General features: G+C 47.7%; 1 protein-coding gene across 6 annotated transcripts in view; it reads left to right on the top strand.

Moving 5' to 3' along the window:
• The window catches only part of LOC140408721 (coiled-coil domain-containing protein 158-like), a 418,982-nt gene that overhangs the window by 91,141 nt on the left and 304,113 nt on the right, over window positions 1-23,728 (top strand). For all 6 annotated transcript variants that reach the window (XM_072496325.1, XM_072496322.1, XM_072496323.1 and 3 more), the window contains 2 exons: window positions 15,577-15,904; window positions 19,955-20,031. In XM_072496325.1, coding sequence (XP_072352426.1) covers window positions 15,577-15,904; window positions 19,955-20,031 — 405 coding nt within the window. The remainder of the gene's footprint in view (window positions 1-15,576; window positions 15,905-19,954; window positions 20,032-23,728) is intronic.

Raw genomic sequence — 23,728 nt, 5'->3', positions numbered from 1 at the left:
GGTTTGAGTTATAAGGAGAGGCTGAATAGACTGGGACTTTTTTCCTTGGAGCGTAGGAGGCTTAGGGGTGATCTTATAGAGGTCTATAAAATAATGAGGGGCATAGATAAGGTAGATAGTCAACATCTTTTCCCAAAGGTAGGGGAGTCTAAAACTAGAGGGCATAGGTTTAAGGTGAGAGGGGAGAGATTCAGAAGGGCCCAGAGGGGCAATTTCTTCACTCAGAGAGTAGTGAGTGTCTGGAATGGGCTGCCAGAGGTAGTAGTAGAGGGTTATGGGCCAAGTGCGGGCAACTGGGACTAGCTTAATGGTAAAAACTGGGCGGCATGGACAGGTTGGGCCGAAGGGCCTGTTTCCATGCTGTAAACTTCTTTGATTCTATAATTGGCCACATAAAGCTTCTCAATATGCTTAAGGGCACGTGTCCCAGTGGCCGCTTTACGCACCCTCGATATTATGGGGAACGGATTGGGTGTGGGCACATGTTTAACGAAAACAAAGGTTGTTTTAAGGGGTTTATATTTGTATTGGTAAACATCAGAAATAAGATACAGTTTTAACTGAGTTTAATTTAATGCGTCTGTGCATGGAAGGCACAGCTAGATTCATGCTGGACAAAGGTGTTTGTATGTGTGGGGATTTGTTTCAATTCCAACTGTGCTTCTGTTGTGCCTAGAGAGGGCTATGCTGTGTGGAGTAAATAAACCAGCAGTGTTTGGCAATCGGCCGGAGAATCCCCGTTTGCTCCGCCCCCTTCAAAACGGCGTACTCGAAGCCTTCGGGATGGCCTCAGGTGATGTCATTTTCGAAAACCCGGCGTGGCAGCTGCGGACTGAGTCCAGCGGCATCACGGTCGGGGGGGGGGGGGCGCCGTTCCGCGAGCAGGGGGGACTTTGGCAGGGGCTGGGGAGACTGGTGGGGTGGGGAGGGGGGGGGGGGGGGGTATTCCGGTGGTAATTACAGGGGGCAGTTTTCGGCAGGCCGCTGCCGTGCGCATGTACGGACACGGACCCGGCAATTCTCCGGCCCTATCCGCAGGTAAAGCCAGGGTCTTTACACCGTGTGCCTGCTAGCCCCCCCCACCAGACGGAGGATCGGTTCAGCTTTTGAGCCATTTTTCTGGTGTAAAACCCCACTGTTTCTTCACCGGCATCAGCATTTAGTCTTCAAGTCAAAGAATCCAGCCCATTATTTTGAAATAATTGAGGAAAGCGGTGGTTGGAACTTGGAGGTTACGCAAAAACCTCTGAGACAAAGGAAACCTGAAGGAGGAGGTGTAAAACCTGAAAGTGAAACCTTGATAGAGCAGCAGTGTTACTTCTGAAAGCAGATTTTGAAATCATTCATGTGGAAGCCGGAGTCCAGTGGGCTATGTCCCCATGCCCGCGTAAAAACGCACGCGAAACACTCTGGACTTAGTTGGAGAAAGTCCAGGATGATTCTCCGATTTGCAGGGGGCTAGCAGGGCCCCGGAGTGCTCCTCGCAGCTCCGGCAGCCGATACGGGGTCCTGCACTTCCGGTCGGAGGTCCGCACATGCGCACAGCGGCGGCCTCCGCGGTCGCCCCATGCGATATGGCCGACCCATGCCGCGGTCCAGCACCATAAACATTGCCCCCCCCCAGATCGCGCACGCCTGCCGATTGGTGGCCTCTGATCAGTAGCCTGGCCGTCCTGGAGGCCACCCCCCGCTCCCCACCAGGGCGGGCGTGGACTGAGTCTTCAGCCGCCAAGGCGAGTTCCTGACGGGTGGAACCATGAGAGGACCACGCCGTTGGGAACTCGGCCAGCTGCACTCGGTGAATCGCCGCGGGGTCCTCTTTCAATGGCCCCCTACCCACGCCGCGTCGATCGTGGGCGCGTTTGGCGCCGATTCTCCGGTGACCAGGGAATCGTGGGAGTGGCGCCGGACCCGATCTCGGGTTTGATGCCTATTCTCCGCCCCTGCACCGATCACGATTTCGGCGCGGAGGCTCGGAGAATCCCGCCCAAGGCGTCTCAGTATAAGAATTAGAAAGGGAATTTGAGGAGACATTCACTTGGGTTCAGAGAGAAGTGTATCTTAACATAGTTATCTTGTGTACTTAAAAGGGACTTTGTGTGCTAATGAGACCATTGTAGTTCGTGATGTACGTTGTAACATGTTAATCCTAAAAATTGTGTGTAATTAAGATAAAGGAGGAATAAAGGAGTATTATAATCCAATTCTTTCATGTTCAGTGTCTTTTTCTTACTGTTAAAACTAATTTGCGATCTTTTGGCCCTGTTCCTCCATGTTTTATTTTTTTTAAAGTAGAAGTTACAGTGCGCGATTCTCTGGCCTCGTTATACACTCACTCGAGCGAAACGAGGCCGGTGAATAGTGGGAGAGCCAAAAACGAGATCCGTGCCAGGCACCAAATAGTTTGTGATGCAACAATAGGAGGCGAAAATGGGACCACTTAAGCCCTATTTCCATACAATTAATGGGAGCCACCCCATATCCTATGGCCTACCGTAATTCTTCGGCCTCCCTCACAAGTGGTCACGCTGACGCCGATTAGTACTCCTTTTTAAAAATGTGAACCTGGCGGAAGGGTTTCTGCAGGGAGCTGAGTAAGTGAGTAACCATCTTTGCTCACAGGCAAAGAACTCGGGGGTGCTGGGCTTGCCACCCTAGTGCTCGGCGATGGGACCCTCGGTTGGAGTGGGGTAACCCTCCATGGGGGGGGCCTCCATGGGAGGGTTGGGGGGAGTCGCTGGGGGGGTGGGAGGCAACCGGGGGGGCAAACCCTAGATCTTGTCTATCCATTCCTGGGATTGGATTGGATTTGCTTATTGTCACGTGTACCGAGGTGCCGTGGTATCTCGCAGACCACAGCCCACTGGTGCATCCGACAGGTAGTGGATGCCCTGTTTGCCCGGGCGGAAAACAACGTCATATTTGACATGGACCAAGCCCAACAGTATGCCCAGGCAGCAGGTTTCTCCACCATCGCTGGGATGCCCCAGGTCCAGGGGGGTAATAGATGGCACACATGTTGCCCTGCACTCACTGGGCCATCTGGGAGTGCCCTACATTAACAGGAAGTGGTTTCACTCCCTCAACATACAGCTCATGTGCGACCACCGCATGAAGATCATGCATGCATGTGCACGCTTCCCGGGGAGCTTCCATGACAGCTACACCCTGGGGCAGTTGGTCATCCTCGGCCTCTTTGAGAAGCACCCCAGGCTGGCGACTGAATCTTGGGGGATAAGGGGTACCCACTGATGACCTGACGAATGATGTTAATACGGAAGCCGGAAACCGAAGTGGAGACCCAACACAACGAGGCCCATGTGGCCACCCGGGCTGTGATTGAGCGCTGCATCGAACTCCTCAAGCTGCATTTCCGATGCCTTGACCACTCCGGTGGTGCCCCCCAGTACACCGCCTGGAGGGCAGCCCGCTTTGTGGTGGTCTGTTGTGTCATCCACAACTTTGCACAGCAGTGGGGCAACAAGCTGGAGATTGGTGATGAGGAACAAGTGGCTATCCCCGAGGAGGAGGAGGAAGAAGTCGAGGATAATGAGGCGGCGCCGGACCAGCAGGGGCTGGAGGAGGAGCCCAGGGAGGAACTGGAGGACCAGCCGGAGGCTGCAGGACAGGCGGCAGTGGCGAAGGTCCAGTAAGCCCAAAGGGCCAGGGAGGCCCTCGTACCCGCCCAATTCACTTAGCACGTGGCCTAGTCTGTCATCGCTACGTTACCCACCCTCCCACCGTCATTTCCCACCCTCCCAGGGTATGTGTTTCATCACTCCAGGGTGCTGGGAATGTGTCGGCACTGTCAGCGGGTCACTGTCGAGGGCGGGGGGGGGGGGGGGGGGGGGGGTGGGGGGGGGGTGGGGGGGGGGGGGGGGGGGGGAGAGAGAGAGAGAGATGATAATCCGCAAAGAGCTGCGATCCAGTGCTCCTCAGTCTATGCCATAGTCGAAGTGCTTGTTCACACCCAACACCTGCATGCAGTGTGTCTGGGGAAGGAGGAATGCCTGGAGAGTTGGGCAAGGGTTCTAATGTCAGTCAGCACTGCAGAAGAAAGTGACAGAGGCATCATACTGGTTATGCGCAAGGGTGTTTATTGTGTTTTGCAATTCCCCACTCTCCCAATGGTGCCACCCCACCCCCCTCCCTCCTCACCCCCTACTTACCTTCCCACCCCCTCCTCCCTCCCCTGGTGCCTTCAGTGATCCTCAATGTGCGTTGCTTTCCTAATTCTAATTCCATCACTATGCCTAGGTGTGTCCCTGGATGCACATCAGAGGTGGAGGCAGCCAACTTCTTACCTTGTTGCGTGGCCTTCGATGCCCCTGGCAGGAGTCCTCTGGGGGCTGTGAGGCCGGAGGGCCCCGGCTCACTTGTCGGCGGCACATGCAAAGACCTGTTGCCCTGTTCTGGGTGCTGACTGTGAAACACGGCCTCATCAGAGGGGTGGAACTCGGGGGAGCTAGTAGCCACCGTCGCCACTCCATGGGACGGGTATGGGTTGCCAGCCAGCGCCCCCTCCTTCCAGTCAGCACCATGATGGCACGGTGGCACAGTGATTAGCACTGTGGCTTCACAGCGCCAGGAACCCGGGTTCGATTCCCATCTTGGGTCACTGTCTGTGCGGAGTCCACATGTTTTCCCTGTGTCTGCGTGGGTTTCCTCCGGGTGCTCTGGTTTCCTCCCACAAGTCCCGAAATACGCGTTTGTTAGGTGAATTGGACATTCTGAATTCTCCCTTTGTGTACCCGAACAGGCGCCGGGGTGTGGCAACTAGGGGATTCACACAGTAACGTCATTGCAGTGTTAACGTAAGCCTACATGTGACTCTAATAAAGATTATTATTACTTTATATGATCATTCAAAGTTGATATTACATAAGGTGCAAATAAATCATTTTCTTCCAATACTTTGTGTTATTCGTGACTTTTACATTACAGTTCTCCTTCTTCTCCCAAGTCCACAAGGTTTATTCCTGCATCGACTTCTTTGTAGTAGGCAAATTGGTGCTTCCAGGGATTGTAGGGGTCGAATATTCTACTATAGTAATCTCTGACTACGCTCCACACGATATGGGTGTGAGCTTGAAGACGAGCCATGCCCAGCACCCGCCTATAGAGGCTGGACACAGCCCTACTCATCGGCAAGGCCTTCTGTGAGAAAATATCAAGCAATACGTAATCCGCTAACAGAATGGGGAGACCTTACCCTCCACATTCTGGAAGGCACTGAAGGCAATGACGGGGGAAATAATCGCATATAGGGTGCTTAGGGACAGAAAGGCGAGGGCAGCCAGGCAACAACAGGTCGACTCCATATTGGAGGTGGACCGGCAATACTCCACGGCCCCGACAGTGGAACTACTGGTGGAGAGGAAAAAGTTACAAATGGAGTTTGACCTGGTCTCCACCGGGAAAGCAGTGAATCAGCTACGCCAGACACTGGGGACCTTCTGTGGACATGTAGACAAAACCAGCCGCCTACTTGCTCACCAGTTGAGAAAGCAGGCAGCCATAATAATAATAAGAAGAACCTTTTATTGTCACAAGTATGAAGTTACTGTGAAAAGCCCCTAGTCGCCACATTCCAGCGCCTTTTCGGGTAAACTGGTACAGGAATTTAACCCGCGCTGCTGGCCTTGTTCTGCATCGTAATCCAGCTGTCTATCCCACTGAGCTAAACCAGCCCTACATGAGGGAAATAGCACAGGTAACAGATAAAAACGGTGGACTAGCCAAGGCCCCAGACAAGATCAATGAGGCATACGTGACCTACTACCGATCTCCATCTCCGAAACCCCGGAGGGGGACTCAAAGGTGAAACGGTTCCTCAATGGATTGAACATACCAGTCGTGGGGGAGGATAGAAAAAAGAGACTGGAAGCACGACTAGCACTGGGGGAAGTCATGGAGAGCATCAACTCCATGCAATCTGGGAAGGCACCGGGTTGGGACAGTGGACTTCTGTAAAAAATTTGCGTCAGCAATGGCCCCACAGCTGCGGGAGATGTTCAATGTCTTGCAAGTGAGAGGGACCTTGCTGCCCATGCTGCCTCAATATCACTGATCCCTACGAAGGACAAAGACACAACAGGGTGCGGGGTCATACAGAACCATCTCACTCCTAAACACTGCGCTAAAATCCTGCCGAGACTATTGGAGAGTTACGTGCCAGAGTTTGTCACGGAGGATCAGACAGGACTTGTCAAGGGCAGGCAACCAACAACGAACTACAGGTGCCTGCTGAATGTGGTTATGACCCCACTTGGGGAAGAGACACCAGGCGTGATCATCTCCCTTGAGCAGACAAGGCCTTCGACAGAGTCGAACGAAGATACTTCATGGAGGTACATTAGCGGTTTGGGTTTGGCCAGGATTCACCTCATGGGTGAAGCTACTGTACAGCGCCCCCATGGCGAACATATGGACCCACGCCACCAGCTCTGGGTACTTTCAGCTACACCGAGGCAGGGGCCCCCCTTTATCCCCGCTGTTAGTATCCCTTCCGTGGGGAGGGTAATCAGAGCTGGGAAAAATGCCGTCCAAGCTGGCCCAAACCAGTTTCAGATACCCGAGGATCGAAAGAGCCCACAACTGGACATGTTCCACAAATGGAACCTTCCAGTCTAATGGAAGAGGTAAAGAGGGATCTGCTGAGGTGGGACGCACACCCACTCTCCATGGCGGGGATAAACCTGACTATCAAAATTAACGTATTGCTCAGGTTCCTCTTCCTGTTCAGATCCTCCCGATCTTCATTCCCAAGGCCTTCTCCACCAACTTAGACAAATCCATCATGGCATTTGTGTGGGGGGGAAGAAAAGCCCTAGTATCCGAAAGAGTGCCCTACAAAGAATGAGAGGCATGGGGGTGGGTGGTAGACCTCCCGAACCTCCAGCTCTACCACTGGGCAGCCACTGCAGAGAGAGTACGAGGCTGGGTCAAAGACCCGGGAGCAGAATGGGTAAAAATGGAAGAAAGCTCCGCACGGGGACATCCTCGAGCACTGGCTATGGCTGCGGTTCCATTCACCCCAGCCAAGTACTTGAAAATACCAAAGGTGGTGCACAGAACGCACTTGACATACGCACAGAGGTGGAGGACAAATGCGAACGGTGGTCCGCCAGGGAGGTCCGGCCTACCGCGCCCACATGTTCTGGTCATATCCCAGACTTGTTGGATACTGGACCGCCAAATTTGAGGCCAGGGGTGTGGGGGTGACGGTGGTGCTCATGCTCTAAAATAGCAGTCTTCGGGTAATCGGAACAGAACAGCCAGAACTCTTCAGTGGGACACGGGCAGATGCCCGAGGCTTTGCCTCTCTAGTCGTCCGCCGGAGAATCCTGCTCAGCTGGAGATAGTCAGTGCCACCTAAGGCCGCAACTGGCTGTCCACCTAGCCGAATTCCTCAAATTGGAAAAAAATTAATTCGCCATTAGAGGATCAAACAAGGGCTTCCACAAAACATGGAAGCAATTTACCAACTTGTTTGAAGATCTGTTTGCAACCTGCAACCAATAATGTGGAGATGCCGGCGTTGGACTGGGGTGAGCACAGTACGAAGTCTTACAACACCAGGTTAAAGTCCAACAGGTTTGTTTCGATGTCACTAGCTTTTGGAGCGCTGCTCCTTCCTCAGGTGAATGAAGAGGTCTGTTCCAGAAACACATATATAGACAAATTCAAAGATGCCAAACAATGCTTGGAATGTGAGCAATAGCAGGTGATTAAATCTTTACAGATCCAGAGATGGGGTAACCCCAGGTTAAAGAGGTGTAAATTACATCAAGCCAGGACAGTTGGTAGGATTTCACAGGCCAGATGGTGGGGGATGAATGTAATGTGACATGAATCCCAGGTCCCGGTTGAGGCCGCACTCGTGTGCGAAACTTGGCTATAAGTTTCTGCTCGGCGATTCTGTGTTGTTGCGCGTCCTGAAGGCCGCCTTGGAGAACGCTTACCCGGAGATCAGAGGCTGAATGCCCTTGACTGCTGAAGTGTTCTCCGACTGGAAGGGAACATTCCTGCCTGGTGATTGTTGCGCGATGTCTGTTCATTCGTTGTCGCAGCGTCTGCATGGTCTCGCCAATGTATCAAGCTTCGGGACATCCTTTCCTGCAGCGTATGAGGTAGACAACGTTGGCCGAGTCAAGTCAAGTTCCGCACACATGAAATCCTACCAACTGTCCTGGCTTGATGTAATTTACACCTCTTTAACCTGGGGTTACCCCATCTCTGGATCTGTAAAGATTTAATCACCTGCTAATGGTCGCATTCCAAGCATTGTTTGGCATCTTTGAATTTGTATATATATGTGTTTCTGGAACATGCCTCTTCATTCACCTGAGGAAGGAGCAGCGCTCCGAAAGCTAGTGACATCAAAACAAACCTGTTGGACTTTAACCTGGTGTTGTAAGACTTTGTACTGTGCAGCAACCAATAAGGGGAGAGAGGGGACCAAAATAGACAAAGAAGGAGTGGGGGGGGGGGGGGGGGGGGGGGGGTGGAAGGAGACACAACCCAGAACACAGGGGAACTCGGGTAGGGGGGCCAAAAGTGCACAGGGGAAGGTAGAACAGCCCAGGAAGGATGCCCAGAACAGCAACAGGAAGAGAACACCTGGGGGATAGCAAGCATGCCCCTGAAATGTTTCAATACCAGGGAGCCAGACATAAATGGTAGAACAGAGAGTTTGGGTACCTGATCACCGAGGGCCTAAGGCAAACAGACCCCCCACCCCCCAAAAAAACCTGCAACCTGCACACACAATCTCCAGGCATTGGCAGCAAACCACATTAACTCCCAGCTTGCACGATAGTTTGTACTACACATTCTCAATAGATCCCTTGTATGTTTAAGGACTAATATACCAATGCTTCTACCGGCCAAATGTAAATAACCAATAGAAAACAATATGTAAACAGGGGGGAGGGGAAGAAGGGAAGGGAAGGGCTAAGCTGAGGGTAGGCTATGTTTGGGATTTTATGCTTGTATAGGGGTTAACTTTGTCTTGTTGTTTTGCACTATTGTATCTTTCACTCTGACCTGGAGGGTGACATGACCAGCTGAATTCAAAGGACACAGAGAAACCTCTAGCTTAAGTAAATGGCTGTTTATTTTTGAATTGTAACTCTGTCCAATTTTCATATATTTCTCTTTAAGACTTTGACCACCTGTAAAGGTGCATTTTCTGCCTTACTGGCCCCTCTGTTCTCTTGTACAGTCAACCATTCATTATGGCAACTGTGAGTGCCATTTGCATTTTCCATCTTCTCTTGCAGTCCAGTGGAAATGATCAGGTGTGAGAAATCCTGCCCCCTGCCTACCTCATCTTTACACAAAGCTACTAAGGGCAGTGGTGGAACACTGAAGCAAAGTAGCTGTAAATCAGTTAATTTGGCAGAGACCAGGCATTGCACCCGGAGGATTCCTTGTGTGCGTGGCTTAGCAGCAAACCAGGTGGCTCATTTTATCCAGTAAGATGAATCTTGTGTAAAAGGATTGTGGCCTGTCCGTTCTCCATTTTTCCCCAGCTCTCCAGGAGTCTCAATGTATTTTTTTTAACTTAAATTTAGAGTGCCCAATTGTTTTTTTTCCCAATTAAATGGCAATTTAGCGTGGCCAATTCATCGGCCCTGCACATCTTTTTGGGTTGCGGGGTGAGACCCACGCAGACATGGGGCGAATTTGCAAACTTCGCCTGCTCATTTGACCTGGGGCCAGGATTGAATCCATCCTCGGCACCGTGAGGCAGCAATGGTAACCACTGCACCACCGCGCTGCACCGTCTCAATGTATTTAGATGCTACTCTATAGACTTCCGGTGGCGCGATGTGAGATGAGGACACGCATGAGGTGGCTCTCACTGGAAAACTGATAGTTTTGCCCTTTTTTATGGTGCCACGGTCCTTTTACTTTTCAGGAACTCTGGTAATTTAGCAGGAAGAGTTTTCCCTTCTCGGAGATACCCAGGAGAGACAAGGCCCAGAAGAATTTGAACCAAAATCCATCGTCTGATTCTGAAGCCTCTCCGGGATCACCTGGAGGTAAGATGGTGAGGGTGGCCTCCTCCTCTCCGACCACACCACTGATGGCCGAGGCTCTCCCCAGCATTTTGACAAGCGAGCAAGATAAACACTGACAAAACTAGTTGGTGGATCTCAAAAGATCAATTGAAGAGGCTATGGCTCCCATTCGTTTGGCTCTAACACAAATAAGACCATCACAGCTCATGGAGGTACAATTAAGAGCATTGGGATGGCATTATCTGATCACAGTGATCAGATGGCCTCTTCGAAGGCCGATCTTACTTTGGTGATTGAATCTAACAAATCATTGAAAACTAAACTGAATGGCCTGGAAAATAGATCCAGGAGGCAGAACATTCGTAATTTGGGTTTACCGGAGGGAACTGAGGGCCTCACCCCTACTGAACATTTGTCAGTTATGTTGTACAAGGTGGTGGATGAGGGTGTATTTACAGCCCCCCCACCTTCCAGAATTAGATCTGGCCCATTGCTCACTTCGACCGAAGCCTCGATCTGGAGATCTGCCTCGTGTGGTGATCGTACGATTTCATACTTTTAAAGAAAAAGAATGGGTTCTTCAAAGGGGGGGGACGTCGAGATCTCAAGTGGGAAGGCCACTTAGACTGTACCAAGATATAAGTGCGGATCTAGCAAGAAGAAAAGCTGCTTTTAATGGAATGAAAGACATCTTGTACAAGAATGGAGTCAAGTTTGGGATGGTTTATCCATCTCGCCTTCGAGTGAAGATTGGGGGAAAAAGACCACTTTTTTGACCTGTTGGGAGCTCCGCATTCCTTTATTTGAAAGCTCAGGTTGACAACTTTGTAATCTGTTTCATGGCTCTGTGAACAGGCACTTGGTTTTTCATGTCTTTTCATGTTCATTGTTTGGGTTTGCTCTTAATAACTTTGGTTAGATTGGAGGAATCTCTGCTATTTGTCTTTTTTAGGTCAATCTATTGTTCTCTTCCTCTTTTCCTCGTTGTCGTTAAGTGCAGTAGTTAAGCGCTAGTGTGGCACTGGACGGTTTTGTATTCCAGTTGGGAGTCTCCCTGCTTACAAGGGTGTTAGTTATTGGGAATGGTGTTAGATGGCCTTCTGCAGCTCATTACAATCGTTTTAAACAATGAGCTTAGAGCTTGTGTTGAGTTTAGTTTTATTAACCGTAGGCTTTAGGTTAAGGTATTGTTTGCTGTTTCAATATGGCATATTTGGGGTGGGAGGGGTGAGTTTTAGTGTTATTTTGCTATCATTGTCTGGTGCTTTTCCTTTGTTGAGACATCTGCCTTGGCTTGGTGGCTATCTTGGGTGGATCTTTTCACTTTATCTTTTCAGTATCCCTTGTATGATATTTCTCTATGGGAAGGGCTGAATCCAGATTAAGGTGTGGTGGGAAACCTCCAATCCGTTTGGTTACCTGGAATGTTAGGGGTTTGAATGGCCCAGTGAAATGGTCAACGGCATTCGCCCATCTTAAGTGTTTAAACTCTGCTTGTTTCCTTGCAGGAAAACCACTTGCATGTCAAAGATCAGACCAGGTTATGCAAGGGTTGGGTTGGGCAGATTTTTCACTTCAGTTTCAATGGCAGGACCAGGGATATGGCAATTTTTATTAACAAGAAAGTCACTTCACCTCCTCTCAGATTATAGCTGACCCCAGTGGTCGATATGTTATTGTCTGTGGCTCCCTGTCAAACACCCCAGTAGTCATTGTCAGTGTTTATGCCCCTAACTGGGATGACACAAATTTTAACAACTCTCATTTAGCTTCTCTACCCAACCTTGACTCGCACCAGCTGATTTTAAGAGGTGACCTGATCTGTGTTTTGGACCCTAAAATGGATCATTCCAAACCTAAATCTCTTGTACCATCTGGAATGGCTAAGGCTTTGTTTTCTGTTATGGCACAAATTGCGTGGGGGAGGAGAGGCGGCGGAGGCGGCGGAATCCCTGGCACTTTCTTTTTGCACCCGAACAACAGGTATTTATCCTTTTTTTCACATGTCTATTCACATGCCCATCTTGGGTATTCATTTTGGATAAGGCTGTCCTCCCTTTGGTAGTGGCGGCTGAGTACTCGGCAATGGGCGGCACGGTAACACAGTGGTTAGCACTGTTGCTTCACAGCGCCAAGGTCCCAGGTACGATTCCCGGCTCGGGTCACTACGGTGTTTCCACTTTTTCCCTGTGTCTTCATTGGTTTCTTCCGGGTGCTCCGGTTTCCACCCACCAGTCCCGAAAGACGTGCTGTTAGGTAATTTGGACATTCTGAATTCTCCCTCTGTGTACCCGAACAGATGCCGGAATGTGGCGACTAGGGGCTTTTCACAGTAAGTTCATCACAGTGTTAATGTAAGCCTACTTGTGACAATAAAAGATTATTATTGTCATTTCTGATCACGCCCCACATTTTATCTATTGCTGGAATTTGGACCCACCCAATGCCCACCCTGGAGATCGGACACTACTCTGCTGGCAGATAAAACATTTTGTGAGTGTTTATTTACTTCTTAATGCACTATCAATTACCACAAAGACGAGAGTAGTGGAATAATCAAGGCTTTATTGAGCAAAGATGTTGTGCCTCCTGTAGCTTGAACCAGAATGGCTGCAGCACAGGTGAGCACACACATTTATATGCCACCTACTGGGCGGAGCCAGCAGGCAGGGATTTACCCACGTTCCTTTACTATACGGGCAGTGCCGTAATACATGTAATATACTACTCGTGGTAACTACCACACTTCCATAGATGATTATACTAAATGACACAAGTCCAACTCAATCTCTCCCTCCACGCTATGGAAGGCTCTTAAGGCTGTCCTTTGGGGGACAGTGTGTGTATGCTGATCATTTCTTACAGAGTGTTAATGCTGAGGACAACGAAGTTTGAGCAACAGAAGCTGGTGGATTCCATCTTGGTGGATTACCATTACTCGCTCAATCCTACTCCAGAGCTGTTGGCAAGCAGGAAAGAATTACAGATCCAGTTTGCGCTACTGTCCACTGATGAGGCTGTACGTCAGCATTCCAGGGGTACTTTTTATGAGTACGGGGAGAAGGCCTGTCGTCTTATGGCTCACCAACGCAACTAACAAGTGGCTTCCCATCAGATCCTTCAGATACTCAATTCGGGCAGCAACCTTATTTTCACCCCTCACCAGGTCAACGTGGCTTTTAAATCCTATTATTGCGACCTGTATAAATCAGAGGCTCTGAAAATACATCGCTCATGTCTGACTTTCTGAATGGTCTGCCCATCCAAAAGGTCGAGGCGGGCAAGAGCTGTGATTTGGACTCCTCATTATGCCCTGATGCGATCTTAAAGTATATTGGGCTGATGCAATCTGGCAACGCCCTGGGCCTCGTTGGCTTTCCGATCGAGGTTTACAAGAAATTCAACTATTGGCCAATATATGTCGCCTTTAAATGTCATTCTTTTCCCCTCCCCTCACCCGAACCTGAGGTGTTAGTATCTCTTGATGCTGAAAAAGCATTTGATAGGGTGGAATGGGACTATTTATTTGCGATTCTCGGGAGATTAGGATTCGGCCATAAATTTTCCTCTTGGATCCGCTAATGACCCTCCGCTAATGGCCCTCCGGCCAGCGTTCGCATGGACATTGTACACTTAGATTACTCCCTCTTGAATAGGGGCCCTCTTTCCCCACTTCATTCACCTTGGAAATAGAAACGCTTTCTATAGCGTTGAGGATCTCTAGTCAATGGAGGGGTATTTGTCGTGATGGGGTGGAGCATCAGGTATCGCTTTTTGCAGATGACCTACTTCTGCATATTACAGACCCAACTTCCTCCATAGACGGCATAATTAAGACGCTTAATACCGTTGGCTCCTTCTCAGGCTATAAACTAAATCTAGGCAAGAGTGAATGTATTCCAGTTAAACCCCCTGGAAGATGAGCTCAATTAGGCTTTCTGCATGTCTCATACAAGATTTTTCTATTTGGGGTCTGAGTGGCCCACAATTGGGCCTCATTTCATAAGTTAAATTACTCCCCCCGTGTTTGAGTAGGTCGCACCCCCACAACCCAAAGATGTGCAGGGTAGGTGAATTGACCACACTAAATTGCCCCTTAATTGGAATTTTTAAAAAAAATTAGTTAAATTATTCAAGCCGGATGAGCAATGGTAAAGTGGACCTACAGAGGTGGAACAACCTTCTTCTGGGCGCGATTGAACGGCATTGTCGCATCACCAAGTCGGGCGCGACGAGGCCATCGAATCCTGCGAGAGGACTCTCGTGAGATTTGCGATGCTTGGAACGCCTAACTCGGATAGAAGAGCAGGGATCTCCTTCTGAGGTTGTATAAGGCTCTGGTCAGACTCAATTTAGAGTAATGTGAGCAGTTGTGGGCCCTGTATCCAAAGAAGAATGCTGGCCTGTGAAAGGGTCCAGAGGGGGTTCACAAGAATGATCCCTGGAATGAAGAACTTGTCGTATGAGGAGCGGTTGGGGACTCTGGATCTGTACTCGTTGGAGTTTAGAAGGATGAGAGGAGATCTTATTGAAACTTACAGAATACTGAGAGGCCTGGATAGAGTGGACGTGGAGAGGATGTTTCCACTAGTACGAAAAACTAGAACCCAAGCTGGGCCAGAGGGCCTGTTTCCATGCTGTAAACATCTATGACTCTATGACAGATGCGATTGCTGTTCACTTGCCCCAGCTAACCATACGCATATGTTTTGGTCGTGCCCCACGCTTGCCGTCTTCTGGGCATCCTTTTTTTTTAGCACTATGTCGGAGATACTCGGTGGATTTAAATCCATGTCCATTGGTAGCCATATTTGGGGTTTCAGATTCGGCGGTGTTTCACTCTGGGGCGGGGGACAGACATTGTCGCCTTTGCCTCAGTGATAGCCCGGGATGAATATTGCTTAGTTGAAGGCCTTCCATTCCACCCAGTGTTTCCGCCTGGTTGGGCGACTTAATGTAATTCCTACAATTAGAGAACATTAAATACACCAATACACATCAGGGAGTCAGTGTGGCTGTTCTACCTGAGATGGCAATCACTTATTTCGTTTTTTAAGGATTTAGACACCGTCAGCAGTTAGGGGGTTTAGTTATAGTGTTTACATGTTTTTGTTTTATATTTGCGAGTGATTTTTAATTTTTGTCTTTGCACCCTGGCATTCTCGTTGGGTGTTTGTTTGTTATTCTGTTATTGTGTAAAACTTCAATAATAACGATGCTATTCCAGAGCTGAAACTTGTTGACACCGCAGAAGATCCTGCTATTATGTTAGACCGCCAGATTTTATGCACTGGTGGCACTGGGCAAGTAAGCCAACTATTATTTTTCCCCATCACAATGCTTCTATGGTGCTCCCAGCAGCATTTTTCTACTTTAATGCAAAAATTGTATTTTATTGGTCCAGGTTGATTTAAAGGTGCTTAACCAGCTGTGGAAGCCTAAAAAAAATCTTTTCAACATCCGTAGAAAAATGGAAGTAACAGGACAAGAATTAATGAAACTTTGAAACAGCAATTGTTGAAATCAATTAATTTGTATTATATTTCAGATTTAAAGAGAGTCAGGACCAAGGAGAATTGATTTGCAAGCTGCACAACACTGTGCAAGACCTTGAAACAGTTAATCATATGCAAGATGAGACTGTTCGAGATGCCAATATTCAGATTGAACAACTGAGGAAAAAGGTATATGTCTACGATACTGTGCTAAATGAAATACGTCAAGCACTGATGCATTACGAAGAGCGCACTGGCAAGAGAATATATGACAATGAAAATATCTGCAACATTCTTGCCCAGAAAATGGGTACAGCAGTCGATAAAATCCTGAGAGACACAGATGCTGACATTTCCTACCTCAAAGAAAGACTTGCTCCGGTAAGTGATTGTCAAATTTAGTTGGGGAGGAATTTCCTGGCTGTAGGGTGGTGGACTGGGAGCTAGGGGGAGCTGTGCACCGTGGACAGTGTTGTAGGGTTCTGCCGGGGAAATAGTGGGTGCTGCGTTGGGACAGTTTTCTGATGCAGTTCTGCTGCCAGGAATGTTACAGCGACAGGAGTGGACGCAAAGTTGCTGTCTGCAAAATGGAGGCAGGCAGCCGATTTAACTATTTAAGGACCCTGCTGGGGTCTGTTCATTAGGCCATGATGGCATCTGTGCTGGGTGATCGCCAGCTTCATGCAGGGCCTATCCATGAGGACACTGGATGGCTGGTGACTTCATGACTTAAAGAGGGGTAAAATTGCTGAGCAGGACCCACTGCTGGAAAATGTGGGCTCTCGACCCCAAAGGGGCTGTTTAGCACAGGGCTAAATCGCTGGCTTTGAAAGCAGACCAAAGCAGGCCAGCAGCACGGTATAATTCCCGTAACAGCCTCCCCAAACAGGCGTCGGAGTGTGGCGACTAGGGGCTTTTCACAGTAACTTCATTTGAAGCCTACTTGTGACAATAAGCGATTTTCATTTCATTTCATTTAGTCTCAATATTGGGGTTCCAAAGCTTATGGTATGAACATTCTTTTCTCAACATTTCTGATGGAACTAGGATTTTTCTAGGATACTGGTTACTGAAACAGACTCATTTGCACCTTTGTTGTCCTCACCCCCAGCAAGAACTCACTCATCTCATTCATTTTCCCAGGATAGCTTTGCTCCTTCAAGCCTGAAGAGTGTAGGCTTGAGCTCATCTCGTGCACAACTGTTTTAGTCATCTACTATAGGGTCTAGCTATAATATGTCGTGTCCCATTGGGTTTCCTCTCCTGCTGCCAAAACCACCCACTGATCCAGGATTATCAGGGGAGCAAATATTACCCCTGGCTTCTGCTTTGCTTTACCAATGCTCTCCCTCCTCCATCATCACCTTCAAGCGCTAGTGCATAAAGATGTTTCTGTTGCTGCCTTTTTCCTGGTTGAACTCTGAGCACATCTCTGATTTCTGTCGTGTTTCTTTCTGATCTCTCATTGTGCCCTCTCTGAGCATCCCTTGGCGATGAGATTTAATTCCTTTTTAAAAATTCATTTTACGGGATGTGAGCGTCGCTGGTTAGGCCAAGTTTATTGCCCATTCCTAGTTCCCGTTAGAAGGTGGTGGTGAGTCACCTTCTGGAACTGCTGCAGTCCCTGAGGTGTAGGTACACCCACTGTGCTGTTAAGGAGAGTGTTCCAGAACTTTGACCCAGCGACAGTGAAGGAACAATGAAGGAACGGCGATATATTGTGGAATGGGGAGTAATTAGGCGGGCTGCCATGTCCTGGATGGTGTTGAGTTTCTTGAGTGTTGTTGGGGCTGCACTCATCCAGGCAAGTGGAAAGTATTCCATTACACTCCTGAGTTGTGCCTTGTAGATGGTGGACAGGCTTTGGGGGGTCAGGAGGTGAGTTACTTGCCGTAACATTGCTAGCCTTTGACCTGCCCTGGTAGCTGCAGTATTAATGTGGCTAGTCCTGTTCAGTTTCTGATCAATGGTAACCCCCAGGTTCCTGCTCCCTTGACTCCAGTCCTTTTGAAGTGCTAATCATACAAATATCCATGAGTAAATGACTCCCTTCCTTGAGCATAAGTCTCACCTTAGAAAATGTTGTCAACCCCATTCCTCAAAAAATCCACTCTTAACCTTAGGCCCTTGTGGAAGTACCTGCTCAAGCTTCAACAAGATGGAAATTCATCAACCTGAAATGTTAACTTGCTTCTCTCTTCACAGATGTTGCCAGAACTGAAGTATATTTCCAGCATTTCTCTGGTGTTTTATGCCAGAGCTTCACTATCCCCCTTTTCTCCAGTCCTTATTACTTCCATATCTATGTCCATCTTTCTGACATCTCGTTTGAATCTCTGCAATCAGGTTCCTGCCATATCACAACACTGAATCAACCCTAATCAGGGTAACAAGTGACAACTTCTGTTACTGTTTGCAGTGCATCATTCTTTCTCATTCTTCTCCATATCTCCGCAACCAGTGACACAGTTGGCAACATCATCTCTCTTAAAGCTTCTCCATTATCCAACCCAGTACACTTGCAATACATTCTTTCCACTCTTGTCATTCTAATTGTAGTTAGAGCATCTTCAGCACTGGCTATTTTTCCTGTGATGCGCCAGTATTTCGAGACTGTCTCAAGAATTTACCCTTGGCCCACTCACCTGCCTCAAAACTGTTGCCTCTTGATGGTGACACCCGCAATAGGATCAGTTTCCACATTTACACTGACAACATCTTCTGTAATGCTCTCAACACCTCTCTTGACCCCTTCATTTCCTATTCCATGCCTCAACTCCTCTGTCCCATTGTTATTGACTGATATTGGCTCCAGGTACCCTCCCATCGTCGTCTTTCTGCCAAATGTTTCATTTTGCTTGATGTCCATATTTCCATGTGCCTTTGTGAAGTGCTCTGGAATGTCTTAGACTGCATATAAATGCAAGTTTTGCAACTATCTTGCATGTTGTCTAGAAACAGTCCAAATGAATCATGAGATAACCAACTAATATTAAGTTAGCGGTCAGCAGTATTATCTGAAGAATCATGAGTAGCAAACAAGGAGGGCACCCCTGTGTTAATTTCACATCTTATCATTTTCCAAGCAAAAAATGTATTTTTGATATAATTTGCCAGGTTTGAAGTTCGAGTCTTTTTCTGAATTAATTTACGATAATATTTGTTGTCCTAAATACATAACAGAACTAGAATATAGAATTAGCCTTAATCCTGTCAGGAAAAGCTATTTTTTGTGTTTTTAAAATAATAGTCTGATTTTTGCTTGCATTTTCTGGCAGAGTGTTTTGTGGGTCTGGGAAAATTAGCAAACTTTCCATTGCCCCTGCCTAAGGACACTGAGACAGATATAGTTTCTGATAAATATAGTTTACCACAGCAGCCACAGCTGACATCATTTATTTCAGCACATTCCATACATCAAGTTTGTGACACTCCTGATCTGTATGGCACATTGCCACATAGTCGTCCTATTAATAGCTATCTGCGGACAATTTGAAGTAATTCTATTTGTTTATGCAGCCTTATTTCTGCCCATGTGTCTGTGTGATGATTTCCAATTGCGCCCTGCCAACAAAATGACTATATTAATGTATCTCTCTCAGGGAATAATGAAATGGTTATAGATAGAGCTTGATCAGATGCTGATTAGGACGTTACTTATTTTTATGCCATTGTCGTTTTAACAGTGGTTGACTGCTAGATTTCAGTCATCAGCCAGGTTTCTTCCTAACCGTTGATCTGGCTTTTGGCCTGGCTCACTACTAATTTTCCTCGCATTGTCCCACTTCTCACTTCAGTTGGCCTCTGAATTTTCCTTGGGGACTGACCTTGAATTTTTCTCTTCCGCCATGATGTAATGCCATATGAAGTTGAAGCTTCGGGTCTACTGCACAAGTGACTGGAAGATGATCCAACCTGGAGGAATTGGTGTAGTGATATTACACTGACTTGTAATCCAGGATAATACTCTGGGGAGCTGGGTTTGAATCCCACCATGGCAGATAGTGGAATTTGAATTAAATTCTGGATCACAAGGCAAAGATTAACATATTACCACAAAGTGTAATATAACAATGAGTAGCAGCCAAAGCAAACTGTATGTGACCACCACAGAGATGCAGTGTAAGGAAGAGAAATTACCAATGAAAGACCGGCCGGCTTTGCATTGGCTGGGAATCGAACCACTGAACCCCAATGCTGCTCCGGCATGGAGCAAGCAAATAAGCAAGAAGAGTCCAGAAGGGAGTGACTGCATTCTAGATTTTAGAAATTAGAAAATAGTTCCAGGATATTCCAACTTTCTTTTTTTTTAAATTTCCATGTTTATGCATTATTTCTGAGAAACAGTTCAGCAGTGTTATGTAATTATCTGGTTGCTAGTTGAATTAGATATTCAAAACTATTATCTTGAAACATGTTGTTTGGGTTTAGATGGAAGAACAGCTGGAAAACCTGAAAACTGAATCTCAAAGCAAAGCTGAAGCTTTATTTAAGCAACAAGAAGACCGGTAAATCTGCTTAATTGTATCCTATAAGTTAAATTGTAGTTATTGTTATCTCAGATACGGTGGGGTGAAACTGAGGTGGAACAAAAAAGACAGAGAATAGTGGTGGAAGGGAGTGTCTCAAAATAGAGAAAGGTGACTAGTGGTGTTCCACAGGGATCCGTGCTCGGACCACTGTTGTTTGTGATATACATAAATGATCTGGACGAAGGTATAGGTGGTCTGATTACCAAGTTTTCAGATGATACTAAGATTGGTGGAGTTGCAGATAGTGAGGAGGACTGTCAGAGAATACAGCAAAATATAGATAGATTGGAGAGTTGGGCAGAGAAATGGCAGATGGAATTCAATCCAGGCAAATGCAAGGTGATGCATTTTGGAAGATCTAATTCAAGAGCGGTCTATACGGTCAATGGAAGGGTCCTGGGGAAAATTGATGTACAGCGAGATCTGGGAGTTCAGGTCCATTGTACCCTGAAGGTGGCAACGCAGGTCGATAGAGTGGTCAAGAAGGCATACAGCATGCTTGCCTTCATCGGACGGGGTATTGAGTACAAGAGCCGGCAGGTCATGTTACAGTTGTATAGGACTTTGGTTAGGCCACATTTGGAATACTGTGTGCAGTTCTGGTCGCCACATTACCAGAAGGATGTGGATGCTTTAGCGAGGGTGCCGAGAAGGTTCACCAGTATGTTGCCTGGTATGGAGGGTGCTAGCTATGAAGAAAGGTTGAGTAGATTAGGATTGTTTTCATTGGAAAGACAGAGTGTACCTGATTGAGGTCTACAAAATTATGAGAGGTATAGACAGGGTGGATAGCAACAAGCTTTTTCCAAGGGTGGGGGTGTCAATTACAAGGGGTCATGATTTCAAGGTGAGAGGGGGAAAGTTTAAGGGAGTTGTGCGTAGAAAGTGTTTTATGCAGAGGGTGGTTGGTGCCTGGAATGCTTTGCCAGCGGAGGTGGTAGAGGAGGGCACGATAGCATCATTTAAGATGCATCTAGACAGATATATGAACGGGCGGGGAACAGAGGGAAGTAGATCCTTGGAAAATAGAAGACAGGTTTAGATGAAGGATCTGGATCGGTGCAGGCTGGGAGGGCCGAAGGGCCTGTTCCTGTGCTGTAATTTTCTTTGTTCTTTGTTCTTTGCTGAGCGACTGTTTTACTCCCATGATTTATACATTTTGCTGTTGAACTAAATGTTACCTGGTGAGTTTTTAAACATCCTTTTCCTTTCTTTTGGAAATGATCGAACCTTGATTCAGCATATCTCCCTGTACCGCAGGTTAGAAATCTCAGGTGCAAACATACACTATGCATAGAAATACAAAAGCACTTTGCCATCATAATTAAAAAATACACACTTTTATTGAGGCATTTATATATATAATATATACATCAATCACAACCATACAAAAAAGCAAGCAAACAGGAATACAAATAACCAAAGAAAGTAATATCTAACAACCCCCACCCCCACCACCGTCTCCCGCTCTCCATCTCCTACCTCCTTTTTAAATCCCCCCCAAAACCAATGCTGACATCTTAACTATTTTCGAAATAGCCGATAAACGGCTGTCATCTCCGGGCAAACCCCTCCACAGACCCCTCAAGGTGAACCTAATTACTTCCATCCTGAGGAATTCTGCTGGGCCACTCACCATAACTTTCCGGTTTCGGTGGCCACAAGTCCCACCATTCCAGTAAGATAAGTCGCTGGGCTACCAGGGAGGCAAAGGCCAAGTCGTCGGCCTCTCTCGCCTCCCGGACTCCCAGGTCTTCTGACACTCCAAAGATTGCTACTCCTGGACTCGGGACCACCTTCACCCTCAAGACCTCCGACATAACGTCAGCGAATCCCCGCCAGAATCCCTCAAGTTTCGGACAGGCCCAATCCATTAGCGCTTTATAGATTTCCGACACTCTGCCCTCACCCACCCCTGTTTTTGACACCACCTTGTCCTGTAGCCCTGGGGGCGGCATATGGGGAAAGGACGGCACCTGCTTCCTAACAAATCCCTCCTCTGCAAATACCGGAACCCCATTCCGGCCCCCCCGGAACAAACCAATGATTCCCGCTGATGGGTGCCGAAACCGAGGCCCCTCCAGCTTCAGGTGCTGCTGCCACTGTCCCCACACCCTCAGGACCGCCACCACTACCGGGCATGTGGAGTACCTGGCCGGCGAGAATTGTAGACGTGCCGTCAACAGTGTCTTTAAGCGCGAGTCCTTACAAGAGACTGCCTCTATCTGCTCCCAAATCGACCCCTCCCCCACTACACACTTCCTAACCATGGCTATATTCGCCGCCCAATAATAATTCATCAAGTTTGGAAGAGCCAATCACCCCCCCGTACCCCGTCCCCGCTCAAGTAGCACCTTCTTGACCCGCCCAGACATACCCCCAAATTAGTGCATTAACCCGCCTAATAAAAGCCTTTGGAATAAAAGATTCTGGAACACAGATAAGAACCTCGGGAGAACCGTCATCACCCGTACCACCAAAGACAGTGGGAGCATATCCCACCTCCTAAAATTCCCCTTCATTTGCTCCATCAACCAAGCCAAATTCAGCTTGTGCAGCTGCTCCCACCCCTGCGCCACCTGAATTCCCAAATACCTGAAGCTTGCCCCCACTACTCTAAATGGCAACTCCCCCAACTTCCACTCCCGCCCCCTTGCTTGGATCGGAAAAACCTCACTCTTCCCTGTATTCAATTTGTACTCCGAGAACCGGCCGAATTCCTCCCATGTACCCATAATCCCACCCAATACCTTCCAAAGGGTTTGATATATCAAGCAATAGATCGCCCGCATACAGCAAGTTACTTTCCCAGAATATAAAAATCTTTCCTGTTGTTCTTATGCCCACTACTTTTGGATAAAAATAAACTTAATAACTTTGTTTTATTTCTTCATGATCTTTGCAGTTGTAAGCTTCATTTTATTTCTCTTTGATATTCAACAGATAAACACATACAAACCTCTGTTATCTCCTCATGCAGATTTCTATCAATATTACTTACTTTTATCCCACCTTAGCTTTGCTAATCTTCACTTCAAATACCTGCTTTTACCCCAAACTCTTTAGATTAGTTAAACCTGTGGTCTAACTATCTTCAGTTTAATTAAGTTAGACACACGCAGCCCTCACAAGCCTGCTACCTAGTATACCTCAGTAATTTTGGAAAAATACATATTTTCTTTACAATTTCTCTTTGTGCTTGTCCAATTGTAGTAATGGGCTTATCCCACTCTTTACAGGCCGGATGAACTCTGGGTGCGTCTCTATAGTGTTTTTTCCCCTTCTTTGTGCAGCTCGCCTCGACACACAGAAGATATCTATTCCTATTGTGAAGGTGTGACTTGGCAATTAGCTCACCTTTACATTTGGCAATGTGACATGCTGTGATCAGTGGATAGATGCTACTCTGTTCCAGCATTGTCTGTGGCACTTCAATGCTGGCTGGGGGTTGCAGCATCACCTTTGTGGTCATCGGGTTTACCTCACCAACAGACATCAGAGTCGGGGTTTGAGGCTACTCTCATAGCTGGTTCCTCCCTTGACTATCATCTACTCGAGGTGTTGTGGGAACCATTTGAGTGGGAGGCTGATCTGACCATTGAGCGACTTCTGGCACCTGTAAAGAAAGTGGACCCGCCTGCTCTGCAAAGAGAAAAGACAATTCCGAGCTGAA

Source organism: Scyliorhinus torazame, chromosome 3 (genome assembly GCF_047496885.1).
Source record: "Scyliorhinus torazame isolate Kashiwa2021f chromosome 3, sScyTor2.1, whole genome shotgun sequence".
Lineage (NCBI taxonomy): Eukaryota > Metazoa > Chordata > Chondrichthyes > Carcharhiniformes > Scyliorhinidae > Scyliorhinus > Scyliorhinus torazame.
Note: the sequence above shows the minus strand (reverse complement) of the source record. Positions and strands in the feature narration are given on the sequence as shown.